Source organism: Monodon monoceros, unplaced genomic scaffold, assembly GCF_005190385.1.
Source record: "Monodon monoceros isolate NGI ecotype Baffin Bay Population unplaced genomic scaffold, NGI_Narwhal_1 Super_Scaffold_18, whole genome shotgun sequence".
Classification (NCBI taxonomy): Eukaryota; Metazoa; Chordata; class Mammalia; order Artiodactyla; family Monodontidae; genus Monodon; species Monodon monoceros.
The window spans coordinates 146493599-146507949 of NW_021703774.1; the positions used below are offsets into that span (position 1 = coordinate 146493599).

The 14351-nt window shown below is 38.4% G+C and overlaps 1 protein-coding gene across 3 annotated transcripts in view; it reads right to left on the reverse strand.

Annotated features, from left to right (window-relative positions):
- The window catches only part of CCDC30 (coiled-coil domain containing 30), a 169267-nt gene that overhangs the window by 32171 nt on the left and 122745 nt on the right, over window positions 1–14351 (reverse strand). For all 3 annotated transcript variants that reach the window (XM_029230822.1, XM_029230821.1, XM_029230824.1), the window contains 2 exons: window positions 12156–12310; window positions 2583–2745 (listed from right to left, as the gene is read on the reverse strand). In XM_029230822.1, coding sequence (XP_029086655.1) covers window positions 2583–2745; window positions 12156–12310 — 318 coding nt within the window. The remainder of the gene's footprint in view (window positions 1–2582; window positions 2746–12155; window positions 12311–14351) is intronic.

The following is a 14351-nucleotide window of genomic DNA, read 5'->3' on the forward strand; positions in this document are numbered from 1 at the left end:
GTAGTGTCCTTCCTTGTCCCTTGTAACATTCTTTATTTTAAAGTCTACCGTATCTGATATAAGTATTCCTACTCCAGCTTTCTTTTGATTTCCATTTGCATGGAATATCTTTTTCCATCCCCTCACTTTCAGTCTGTATGTGTCCCTAGGTCTGAAGTGGGTCTCTTGTAGACAGCATATATATGGGTCTTGTTTTTGTATCCATTCAGCGAGCCTGTGTCTTTTGGTTGGAGCATTTAATCCATTCACGTTTAAGGTAATTATTGATATGTATGTTCCTAGTACCATTTTCTTAATTGTTATGGGGTTTTTTTTGTAGGTCCTTTTCTTCTCTTATGTTTCCCACTTAGAGAAGTTCCTTTAGCATTTGTTGTAGAGCTGGTTCGGTGGTGCTGAATTCTCTTAGCTTTTGCTTGTCTGTAAAGCTTTTGATTTCTCTGTTGAATCTGAATGAGATCCTTGCTGGGTAGAGTAATCTTGGTCATAGGTTCTTCCCTTTCACCACTTTAAATATATCATGCCACTCCCTTCTGGCTTGTAGAGTTTCTGCTGAGAAATCAGCTGTTAACCTTATGGGAGTTCCCTTGTATGTTATTTGTCGTTTTTCCCTTGTTGCTTCCAATAATTTTTCTTTGTCTTTTATTTTTGTCAATTTGATTACTATGTGTCTCGTTGTGTTTCTCCTTGGGTTTACCCTGACTGGGACTCTTTGTGTTTGCTGGACTTGGGTAGCTATTTCCTTTCCCATGTTATGGAAGTTTTTGACTACAATCTCTTCAAATATTTTCTCGAGTCCTTTCTCCTCTCTTCCCCTTCTGAGACTCCTATAATGTGAATGTTGTTGCATTTAATGTTGTCCCAGAGGTCTCTCAGGCTGTATTCATTTCTTTTCATTCTTTTTTCTTTATTTTGTTCCATAGCAGTGAATTCCACCATTCTGTCTTCCTGGTCACTTATCCATTCTTCTGCCTCAGTTATTCTGCTATTGATTCCTTCTAGCGTATTTTTCATTTCAGTTATTGTATTGTTCATCTCTGTTTGTGCTTTAATTCTTCTAGGTGTTTGTTTTTTAATTCTTTAGGTCTTTGTTAAACATTTCTTGCATCTTCTCGATCTTTGCCTCCATTCTTTTTCTGAGGTCTTGGATCATCTTCACTATCATTATTCTGAATTCTTTTTCTGGAAGGTTGCCTATCTCCACTTCATTTAGTTGTTTTTCTGGGGTTTCATCTTGTTCCTTCATCTGGTATAAAGTCCTCTGCCTTTTCATTTTGTCTATCTTTCTGTGAATGTGGTTTTCCTTCCACAGCCTGGAGAATTGTAGTTCTTCTTGCTTTTCAAGCATACTATTCTTTCTATTGTTTAAAAGGTTAAATATTGGGTAAAAGGGTTCGTTTGGAAGCTGATTATACAAAGTGGACTGTGACATTGCTACCAGGGTCCCTATTTTTCTAAGCTGTCCCCTATGCTGCAAGGTTGGAAGTCTGAAAACATTTCCCAAACTCCCTTGGCAGCAGAGTTCCAGTTTGGTTTCTGCAAATGAAAGGCAGCTGCACACAGTTTGGAAAGCATGGGGGAAAGCATTGGAAAAGCCACTGTTCTCCTCTAGCACTACTCGAAGCAGATATGGTAGGGGGTCCCTGGAGAAAGAACCAGGCATGGCTTTCTTGACAGAAGCCATTTTTGGCCTAATCCATTTTGTGATCTAAGCCTGGCCACGATGCTTGCCCTTGAACAGGTCTCAGTAATTAATGATCTAAATGGAAGTGAGGGAATGTAAGAACAAAGGAAAAGCAGTCAAGAAACAATAGTTCAGTGATAAATCTAGTCCTAGTTCCTCCTCAAGGGATATACATAACAATCTGATACACGTCTTTGAGTTCTACAGGAAGTAAGACCCCCACCTAGGAGGAGGACAGCATGATGATGTTGACCCTCATGACTTCAATCAACTAAAGCTTGGACTCTATGGACCGTTGCCCCAATTCTATGCTGAATTCTCCTCTGCTCAAGCTCCTTCATGAATATGCACGTACCCTTAGCTTAAAACTTCCCCAATTTTGCTGTTCAAGGAGACACTGCTTTGGGAGAGAGCCCTGGTGTTCTTACTTGCTGCAAGTAACAAATCCTTCCTTCTCCTGTTCTTTGGCTTGGCTGTATCTTTTGGCTTAACACCTACCACGAGGCAAATCCAGTATCTGGGTAACACTACCAGGTAGATGAATGGGAAGACAGCAGATGAGACTTTTGTTAGGGCTTCAGGGAGAGTTCCTGTAAATCTCCCACTTCGGTGCTGCAGGAGTTGGTTTCCCTGTGATTTCTGAACTTCTGGATTTATTGAAAGCTGGCAACCTTCTACTCACCCCTACCTCTCCCTTCCAACAGTTCTGTAAGCATCTTCTTCCCCGTGTTAAATTCCTTCTTGCTTGCAATACCTAGAGTAGATTCTGCTTTCCTGACTGAATCCTGACTAAACTTAATGGGTAAAGTGCTAGGCATTCAATAATTATTAGCTCTTATTAGCTGTCAATTAGGTCTAAGGGAATAGGGAAACTGAGAAGCATACCTATTTGCTTTCTTACCTCATCAGATTTTCTTTTTTCATTTTCCAGTTGTTTAAGTTGGGCCTCTTGTTGCTGAATTCTGGATTGTTGCTGAGAACTGGTCATTTCCAGTTGATTCTCTTTATCCTTTAAGATTTTCACTTGCTTTTGTAGCTCATTCATATTCTGATCTAGGAGTTTCCTGAGGGCAGTTAATGTACATTAAACCACACTGTGAATTGCAAAGCTCTGCAAAACAAACTCTTCGACCTAAAATTGTTATACTGGGCACAGGGGATTTTTTTTTGGTTCACTGAGGTAAGGTAGGTGTCCGTAAGATAAAGGGACCAACATCAAGGGAAACTCCTTTGTGACAGAAGCTTTTCTTAGTTTTCTCTCTCAATCCTGAAAACCACCCTATGAAGAATAAATAATTTTCCTTATTTACCAGAGGAAGTTGTGGCACAGAGAGGTTTAATTAACTTGCTCCAGGTCACACGGCTAGGAAAAGTTGGAGGTAGGGCTCTAATTCCAAATTCTTTATTCTTTCTTTCTTTTTTTTTTTTTGGCCACACCCAGGGATCAAACCCATGTCCCCTGCAGTGGAAGCGAGGAGTCTTAGCCACTGGACCCTCAGGGAAGTCCCGGGGATTCTATATTCTTTGTACTTGTTCTGAGTGCTTTATGAGTTGAATCCCATCATTTTCTTGCTTTAATATAGGGTTGTTAGTTACAAACACTATTGATACTAATGCACACGTGTTAACACTGCTGTAGCATTCTCCTTTACTCTTAAGATAAAGTAAAAATTCTTTTTTTGGACTTCGGGATCTTATTTCCCCAACCAAGGACTGAACCCAGCCGGGCTCTCAGCAGTGGGGGAATTCCTTTAATATGGTTTGTTAGCTAGCTTACCTTTCTAGCCTCATTTTCTTGCCACTTCCTCTACCCTCAAACATTTTGTTCCAGGCAAAATGCACTTTTTCACTTCCTGAAACAAGTCATTCTCCACACTTATTCCTCCTCTGCAACTCCAACCTTTTCGCTATCCTCCTCTTCCAGGCCTTCCTTTGCCTGATATTTTCCACTTAGTTTTCCCATAACAACTACTTGACTCTCAGCTTAAGTAGCTTTCTTTGAGGAAGGCTTTCTCGAGCTTCCTAGACCAAGTTAGGTCTCCCTGCTATGTGTTATCTGAGCATCCTAAACCTCCCTTAGTATAACACTTCTCATACTTCATTATAGTTACAAAGTCTTATGTGTCAGGATATTAATTATAAAATTATTTTAGGGACTTCCCTGGTGGCACAGTGGTTAAGTCTCCATGCTCCCAATGCAGGGGGTCCGGGTTTGATCCCTGGTCAGGGAACTAGATCCCACATGCATGCTGCAACTAAGAGTTTGCATGCCACAACTAAGAAGCTGGCAAGCTGCAACTAAGGAGCCCGCCTGCTGCAACCAAGACCCAGCGCAACCAAATAAATAAATAAAATATTAAAAAAATTATTTTATAACAGCAAAAAGTCTAAAAAACATTTAATATAAATTGTGATATATCTATGTAACAAAATGCTATACAACTGTTTAAAATATTATGAAACTATAAATCCATAAAAGAAAGGTGGAAAATCACAAAATATTTGGAGATTAAACAAACATACTTCTATCTAAACAATACGTGTGTTAAAGACAAATCTTAAAATTATTTTAAAGTACATGTAGTTTACATGAAAATGAAAATGCAACTTACAAAATTTGTGGGATCTGGCAAAAGCAGTGCTTGGAGAGAAACTTATAGCGTTAAATGCAAATATTATAAAAGAAGAAAGATTGAAAATCAATAATCTAAGCTTCTACTTTAGGAAACTAGCGAAAGAAGACTAATATAAGCCTAAATAAAGCAGAAGAAAAGAAATAATAAAGATTAGAGGAGAAATCAATAAAACTGAAAACAGGAAAACAGTAGAGAAAAACCAGAAAACCAAAGCTGGTTCTTTGAAAAACTCAATAAAATTGATAAACCTCTAGCCAGGCAGGCTGGAGAAGACATAAATCACTAATATCAGAAATGAAAGCAGGATCATCATCATCACTACTGATCCTATGGACATTAAAAGGACAATAGAGGGATAGTATGAACAAGTCTATGCCCACAAATTGGATAACAGATAAAATGGACCAATTCCTTGAAAGATGCAATCTACTGAAATTTACACAAGGAGAAATAGATAATCTGAACTGGCCTATATCTATTACAGAAATTGAATCAATACTTAATAGCCTTCCAAAAAATAAAGCACTAGGCCCGGATTCTACCAAATATTTAAGGAAGAAATGATACCAATTCTCTACAATCTCTTCCAGAAAAATTGAAGAAGAGGGGACACTTCCTAACTAATTCTATGAGGCCGGCATACCCTAAGAGCAAAACCAGATAAAGACACAAGAAAGGAAAACTATAGACCAATCTCACCCATAAACAAGTCCAAACTCCATAATGTGGCTAGTTAGGCTCAGCATGACCAAGCCTACCTTACCTTTCTAGCCTCTTTTTTTTTGCCACTTCCCTTATCCGCAAACATTTTTTTTCTAGCCAAAATGAATATTCCACTTCGCTGAAGAGAAGAAGATGATGATTTTGACAACAGTAACATCGAATATAGAAATAACAACAATAATAACACCTCGGTAGTAGTGGCTTTGTAAAATGTGTCAACTTGGGTAGGAATTCCTTCCATGTATGTTTCTGGTTAGAGTGGGCTACAAGAGATCTATTTGCTCAAGATTTGGAGGGTGGAAGTGAAGCAGTTTTACACTTGGAAAGTGAGAGCAGGTGCTTCTGCAGCTCATACTGTTGATGCTTATCTGCTGCTCACCGTGCGTGAGGTGACAGCTGGGTCTGCAACTGCTCCACCTCCCCTCTCATCCTCCTTCATCTTCTCGATCTCCTGGGCCAGGTCTTTGCAGCTCCTTGATGAGGGGGACCAGCTTCTCCCTACTTTATCAAGGTTGGAGGTAGTGAAACTGACCTGGGTTCCAGGCCAGCCTCTGCGGTTCAGCTTGTGCTCATGGGTTCCAGCTCTCCCTCACTTTATATCCATTTTCACTTCCTGACTGGTTGCCCTGAGGACTTTGAGTTCCAGCATAAGAAACAAAGATGACAGGCTTACAGACTGTGTAACCTGTTCCCACAACTGTATAAGACCGGCTCTCTGTAACAAATCTTTTATTATTGATAAATATATATGACTCCTACTGGTTTTACTTCTTTGTTTGAACCTGACTGATACAAGTGCTTAGTATGTGCCAGACACTGATACAAGCCAACTGCTATAACTCATCCAATCCACACACTGATGCTATGAGGTAGGCGTGGACAGGCACAGAGGATAAGAAACTTGCCCAAGGTGATGCAGCTACTAAGTGGCTAATAAGATGTCCATGTTATATTGTTAGGTTAAAAATGCAAATTCCAAAGCAATAGAGTAAAATGATTCAACTTAAAAGAAAATAAAACTAGAATAAAAAATATATGCATAAACATAGAAAAACATATGAGAAATACATAGCAACCACTTAAAGTGGTTATTGCTGAAGGGTAAAATTCTGAAGAACGTATGCCTTTTATTTTATATAGCTCTTCAATATTTGAAATTTTATGATAGGCAGTTATATTATAATTATACTTGCTGGAATTTATCCCAAGGAAATAAAGGATATGCGTAAAAATTTGGCTAGGAGGTATATATTATGTTACTCTTTCCTATAGCAAGAAACTGAGAAAAATGTAGATGTCCAACAATAAAGGACTGAGTAAATAAATTATGGCATGTTATTAAAATAATGTTCTAGAAGAAGATTTAATGGCAGGTAAACAGATTATACTATTTTAAGTGAAAAAAGTAGATTACAACATAAATATCTAAATTGGGGTTGCTTTCTTCAGGTTACAAAGCAATGTGTACTAGATAGTCTCCTTTGTTGTGGAAAACAACTTCCCTCCATATTTCATTTTCCTATACTTAGTTCACATATTTCTTCTACATATTTCTTTTTCTTTTCTTATTAGTTATCCATTTTATACATATTAGTGTATATATGTCAATCCCAATCTCCCAATTCATCACACCACCACTTCCCACCACTTTCCCCCCTTGGTCTCCATATGTTTGTTCTCTACATCTGTGTCTCTATTTCTGCCCTGCAAACCGGTCCATCTGTACCATTTTTCTAGGTTCCACATATATGCATTAATATATGGTATTTGTTTTTCTCTTTCTGACTTACTTCACTCTGTATGACAGTCTCTAGATCCAACCACGTCTCTACAAATGACCCAATTTTGTTCCTTGTTATGGCTGAGTAATATTCCATTGTATATATGTACCACATCTTTATCCATCCATCTGTCGATGGGTATTTAGGGTACATCCCTGACCTGGCTATTGTAAATAGTGCTGCAATGAACACTGGGGTGCATGTGTCTTTTTTTTTTTTTTTTTGCAGTATGCGGGCCTCTCACTGTTGTGGCCTCTCCCGTCGTGGAGCACAGGCTCCGGACGCGCAGGCTCAGCGGCCATGGCTCATGGGCCCAGCCGCTCCGCTGCATGTGGGATCTTCCCGGACCGTGGCACGAACCCGGGTCCCCTGCATCGGCAGGCGGACTCTCAACCACTGCACCACCAGGGAAGCCCTGTATCATCTTTAATTTCTTTCATCAGTGTCTTATAGTTTTCTGCATACAGGTCTTTTGTGCCCTTAGGTAGGTTTATTCCTAGGTATTTTATTCTTTTTGTTGTAATGGTAAATGGGATTGTTTCCTTAATTTCTCTTTCAGATTTTTCATCGTTAGTGTATAGGAATGCAACAGGTTTCTATGCATTAATTTTGTATCCTGCTACTTTACCAAATTCATTGATTAGCTCTAGTCATTTTTTAGTAGTGTCTTTAGGATTCTCTATGTATAGTATCATGTCATCTGCAAACAGTGACAGCTTTACTTCTTCTTTTCCGATTTTGATTCCTTTTATTTCTTGTTCTTCTCTGATTGCTGTGGCTAAAATTTCCAAAACTATGTTGAATAACAGAGGTGAGAGTGAGCAACCCTGTCTTCTTCCTGATCTTAGTGGAAATGGTTTCAGTTTTTCACCATTGAGAACGATGTTGGCTGTGGGTTTGTCATATATGGCCTTTACTATGTTGCAGTAAGTTCCCTTTATGCCTACTTTCTGGAAGGTTTTTATCATAAATTGGTGTTGAATTTTGTTGAAAGCTTTTTCTGCATCTGTTGAGATGATCATATGGTTTTTCTCCTTCAGTTTGTTAATATGGTTTATCACATTCATTGATTGGCATATATTGAAGAATCCTTGCATTCCTGGGATAAACCCCACTTGATCATGGTGTACGATACTTTTAATGTGTTGTTGGATTCTCTTTGCTAGTATTTTGTTGAGGATTTTTGCATCTATGTTCATCAGTGATATTGGCCTGTAGTTTTCTTTCTTTGTGACAGCTTTGTCTGGTTTAGGTATCCGGGTGATGGTGGCCTCATAGAATGAGTTTGGGAGTGTTCTTCCCTCTGCTATATTTTGGAAGAGTTGGTGAAGGACAGGTGTTAGCTCTTCTCTAAATGTTTGATAGAATTAGCCTGTGAAGCCGTCTGATCCTGGGCTTTTGTTTGTTGGAAGATATTTAATCACAGTCTCAATTTCAATGCCTGTGATTGGTCTGGTTCCATCTCAGAAGGTTGTGCTTTTCTAAAAATTTGTCCATTTCTTCCTGGTTGTCCATTTTATTGGCATATAGTTGCTTGCAGTAATCTCTCATGATTCTGGGTATTTGTGCAGTGTGAGTTGTTACTTCTCCTTTTTCATTATTAATTCTATTGATTTGAGTCTTCTCCCTTTCTTGATGAGTCTGGCTAAAGGTTTATCAATTTTGTTTATCTTCTCAAAGAACCAATTTTAGTTTTATTGATCTTTGCTATTGTTTCCTTCCTTTCTTTTTCATTTATTTCTGATCTGATCGTTATGACTTCTTTCCTTCTGCTAACTTTGGGTTTTGTTTGTTTTTCTTTCACTATTTCCTTTAGGCATAAGGTTAGATTGTTTATTTGAGATTTTTCTTGTTTCTTGAGGTAGGCTTGTATTGCTATAAACTTCCCGCTTAGAACTGTTTTTGCTGCATCCCATAGGTTTTGGATCATTGCGTTTTTGTTGTAATTTCTCTCTAAGTATTTTTTGATTTCCCCTTTGATTTCTTCAGTGACCTCTTGGTTATTAAGCAGTGTATTGTTTAGCCTCCATGTGTTTGTGTTTTTTATGTTTCTTTTTTCCCCTGTAACTGATTTCTAATCTCACAGCATTGTGGTCAGAAAAGATGCTTGATACGATTTCAATTTTCTTAAATTTACCAAGGCTTCATTTGTGACCCAAGATATGACCTTTCCTGGAGAATGTTCCATGTGCACTTGAGAAGAAACTGTAATCTGCTGTTTTTGGGTGGAATGTCCTATAAATATCAATTAAATCTATCTGGTCTATTGTGTCACTTAAAGCTCGTGTTTCCTTATTAATTTTCTGTCTGGGTGATCCATCCATTGGTGTAAGTGAGGTGTTAAAGCCCCCCACTATTATTGTGTTACTGTCGATTTCCTCTTTTATAGCTGTTAGCAGTTGCTTTATGTATTGAGGTGCTCCTATGTTGGGTGCATATATATTCATAATTGTTATATCTTCTTCTTGGATTGATCCCTTGATCATTATGTAGTGTCCTCCCTTGTCTCTTGTAACATTTTTTATTTTAAAGTCTATTTTATATGATATGAGTATTGCTACTCCAGCTTTCTTTTGATTTCCATTTGCATGGAATATCTTTTTCCATCCCCTCACTTTCAGTCTGTATATGTTCCTAGGTCTGAAGTGGTTCTCTTGTAGACAGCATATATACGGGTCTTGTTTTTGTACCCATTCAGCGAGCCTGTGTCTTTTGGTTGGAGCATTTAATCCATTCATGTTTAAGGTAATTATTGATATGTATGTTCCTAGCACCATTTTCTTAATTGTTATGGTTTTTTTTTTTTTTTTTTGTAGGTCCTTTTCTTCTCTTATGTTTCCCACTTAGAGAAGTTCCTTTAGCATTTGTTGTAGAGCTGGTTTGGTGGTGCTGAATTCTCTTAGCTTTTGCTTGTCTGTAAAGCTTTTGATTTCTCTGTTGAATCTGAATGAGATCCTTGCTGGGTAGAGTAATCTTGGTTATAGGTTCTTCCCTTTCATCACTTTAAATATATTGTGCCACTCCCTTCTGGCTTGTAGAGTTGCTGCTGAGAAATCAGCTGTTAACCTTTTGGGAGTTCACTTGTATGTTATTTGTCGTTTTTCCCTTGTTGCTTCCAATAATTTTTCTTTGTCTTTAATTTTTGTCAATTTGATTACTAAGTGTCTCAGCATGTTTCTCCTTGGGTTTATCCTGCCTGGGACTCTCTGTGTTTGCTAGACTTGGGTAGCTATTTCCTTTCCCATGTTATGGAAGTTTTTGACTATAATCTCTTCAAATATTTTCTTGGGTCCTTTCTCTCTCTCTTCTCCTTCTGGGGCCCTTATACTGTGAATGTTGCTGTGTTTAATGTTGTTCCAGAGGTGTCTCAGGCTGTCTTCATTTCTTTGCATTTTTTTTTTCTTTATTCTGTTCTGCAGCAGTGAATTCCACTCTTCCGTCTTCCAGGTCACTTATCCATTCTTCTGCCTCAGTTATTCTGCTACTGATTCCTTCTAGTGTATTTTTCATTTCAGTTATTGTATTGTTCATCTCTGTTTGTTTTTTAATTCTTCTAGGTGTTTGTTCTTTAATTCTTCTAGGTCTTTGTTACACATTTCTTGCATCTTCTCGATCTTTGCCTCCATTCTTTTTCCGAGGTCCTGGATCATCTTCAGTATCATTATTCTGAATTCTTTTTCTGGAAGGTTGCCTTTCTCCACTTCATTTAGTTATTTTTCTGGGGTTTCATCTTGTTCCTTCATCTGGTACATAGCCTTCTGCCTTTTCATTTTGTCTATCTTTCTGTGAATGTGTTTTTTGTTCCACAGGCTGCAGGACCGTAGTTCTTCTTGCTTCTTCTGTCTGCCCTCTGGTCTCTTCTATGTATTTCTTTTCATCCAATATTCACAAAAGATGTATAGAACCGGTATCACTATTCCTACTTCAAACATTAGAAACCAGGTTTCAGGAAAGTTAAATAGCCTTTTTCCTGTTCAATTCTTTGATTGTATCTTTTGTTTCTTCATAAACTTCACACAATTGTTTTAAAATCTAGTCTTCCTAATTCCAACTGGTGAACTTCTTGGGGATTATAAATCTGATGTTTGTTTTTTCTGCTGACTTTCATTCATGGTAACCAGTTTCCTTGTGTTATTTGGTGATTTTTGTTTGTAAGCTTATATTTGAGTAAACTGAATACATGGGAGTCCTTTAATATCTAAATTGAGGTTGCTTTCCCCCAGAGATAATTTGGATTTTCTTAGGAAGCAAGGGAGCTGCCTATTGAGGAAGACCTTACCTACTTCAAGATGCCCAACTCATATTTGAGTCTCTAGTTCAGCTGTCCTACCTTGTGGCAAACTACCTCAGCTTCTCTTAAACCTGGGGCTGATAGTGTTATCTGCCCCTTGACTTATAAGGTTGTTTACCATTCATTATTTTTGTTTTGTCTCATTGTATGCTCGCCTTAGAGCTTTCTCTTGCTTTGTGAGCAGTGCTTTAAAAGGTATACTTATTGTAGTTTATTCAGGATCTAGTTGTATTAAAACAGGAGGAGGGTGTCATCCTGGTAGAAGCGGCAGTGAGACAAGTATTTTTCTATCGTTCCTAACTGAGTGAATTCATTATTCATTCAAACATTCATTTATTCATAACATATTTGCTGAGCACCTACTGAGTGCCAGGCTCTATGCTAGAGCTTTCAACTAGAGCTGAAAGTAAGTTTCTGAGCTTAACAGTTTATGTGAATATCTATATATCTTTTCAGTAGTTAGAACCATAGTTTTCTTAAGACATACGTGAATCATTCTGAGTGCCATAGAAGTAAGAAGCATCAGTTACTGAAGTTTAGGATATACAAGAAGATGATTTAAGTAAGAATTCTAATAATAATCAAAATACTTTTAGAAAAAAACATGACAGTTCCTACCCAGTAGCAGCTTATTAATGATTAAGATGCCTGTAAAGTACTTGGATCTTCTTTGAAGAAAATCAGCTGATAAATACAAAACACCAACCACATTCTAGTGTGCATTTTGTGCCAATTATGTTAGAGTTAGAAAAGCAAATCCCAGGGTATCATATTTCATAGGCAATCCATTCATTCAAGAAGATTTACTGGTACAGCAAGTGTGTTCCAGAACAAGAAATAATCCCTGACCTTGAGAATTCCACACTCTAGTATGAAAGACAAGCAAGAAAATACGCAATTAGAATGCAGTGTGCTATGTATATATCAATATGTGAAGTTTTTGCCTGAGTTTACTTCAGTGGGGACAAAGAGGAAACGCAGTGGTAAACTGATGCTGCTCATAAACTCAGCCCTTGGAAAAATGATGTCTTTGCTCCTCTTACCTCTTCTGTTGCTCTTCCTGATATTGTTGCTTTATTTTAGCTTCATTTTCTATTGCTTCTTTTATCCTTTCCTCTAATTGCTTCCTCCCCAAAATACAAGTGTCTGTGAGACAGACTCTATGAGCATGTTCTAATTTCTGCTGCAGATCCGAAATCTGAAATGAAAACAGTTTACACATAAAACTTTGAGTGTGACCTATTTTCCAATTAGGGAAATATCATATAAATCACAAGCAGTAGTGCTAACATAAAAATCTCAGCTAAAGAGTGTGACTAGATTTATTTTAATTTTAGAATTAAATTACTTAATTTTTGCAATATGTAATACATTCATATAATTTAGTGTATGTGGGTAAACTAAGCTAGAGTGACAAGTCCCTTTCCCATCCTTATCCTGTCTTCCTTCCAGTTTCCTCCACCAAATAGGTCATCACTGGTATTAATTTCTTATGTACTCTTCCAGAGATTTATTTATGCATATTTAAATAAATACTATTCTCCCTCATACAAAATTTTTTTTCTTTTTTGTGGTACGCGGGCCTCTCACTGTCGTGGCCTCTCCCGCTGCAGAGCACAGGCTCCGGACGCGCAGGCTCAGTGGCCATGGCTCACGGGCACAGCCGCTCCGTGGCATGTGGGATCTTCCCGGACCGGGGCACGAACCCGTGTCCCCTGCATCAGCAGGCGGACTCTCAGCCACTGCGCCACCAGGGAAGCCCCATACAAACATTTTTTACACACATGATGGTATATTACATGTACTTATGCACCTTGCTTTTTTTATAGCAGTACACTCGGTGATTTTTCCATATTATATATAATATATAGAATTGTCTTCTCTTTCACAGCTGCATACCATTCCACTGTAAGGATATACCATAATATATTTAACTAGCCCCCTACTGATGGACATTAAGTTGATTCCAATCTTTTACTATTACAAACAATACTATTACAAACAATGTTTTTAGAATAACTTATAAGATGTGTGTTTTGCTAGGGCAAAGGTTATTATTATTTGTTTGTTTGTTTAACAGATAATGCCAAACTGTCTCCATAGGTTTTAGACCAATTTACACCTCTAACAGCAACATGTGAGAGTGTCTAGTTTCTCCATGGTGTGGCTAGATTCACGAATAAGTATCTCAAAACAAAATAGAAGTCTCTTACAAACCAAGTACCTATTGGCATACTGCCTAGCACCAGTAGTGCATTCTTTTTTCTTTTTAAAAAATATTTATTTATTTGGCTGCGTCGGGTCTTAGTTGGCAGCACTCGGGATCTTGGTTGAGGCATGCGGGACATTTTGTTGTGGCTCTCGGGCTTCTCTCTAGTTGTGGTGTGTGAGTTTTCTCTACTTGTGGCATGTGGGCTCCAGGGCGCATGGGCTCTGTAGTTGTGGCACGCGGGCTCCAGAGTGCGTGGGCTCTGTAGTTTGTGGCATGCAGGCTCTCTAGTTGAGGCGCGTGAGATCAGTAGTTGTGGCATGTGGGCTTAGCTGCCCCACGGCATGTGAGATCTTAGTTCCCCGACCAGGGATTGAACCTGCATCCCGTGCATTGGAAGGCAGATTCTTTAGCACTGGATCACCAGGGAAGTCCCAGTAGTGCATTCTTTAATGCTCTGGTAGAACTAAGAATAAGATTTATGAATTTGAAAGAGAGATATATGATTTTATTTTAGAATTTACATGTTAGACAAAAAGTGTCATTAAAATTTTCTTATTAGATCTCCTTTAATTCGTTTACATATTTTTTATAAACCCTTATGTCACCTAAAATTGTGACTAGTATGTAGTAGGTGCTTAGTAAATATTTGGCAGATGTATAGTTCTCAGCGGAATTGCTGTTCTCCCTCTATTGTATTCCTGATGCAACAACAAATCCTTTACAATGGTCTGGCACCATGTTCCCCACAGACATTCAGTGGATGCCAGTGAATGGCAGTCCTCTTCTAAGAGAAGGGCTTTCTGCATTAGCCCTAGGTCTCTGCAGAGCCCACTCACCATAGGAGAGGTGAAGATGTAGAATGATTCACGGGCAATGGCAGTGGGCAGCCAGTTAGCTGAGGCCAGCTCAAGTTCCTTTGAGCTGCCCCATTTAGTTCTGCCTAGGGCAAATGCTTCCTTAAAGATAGCCAATCTTAATTCCACAGGTGAAAGTATTGCTCCATTGGCTTCTCTGTCAAGGGCAAATG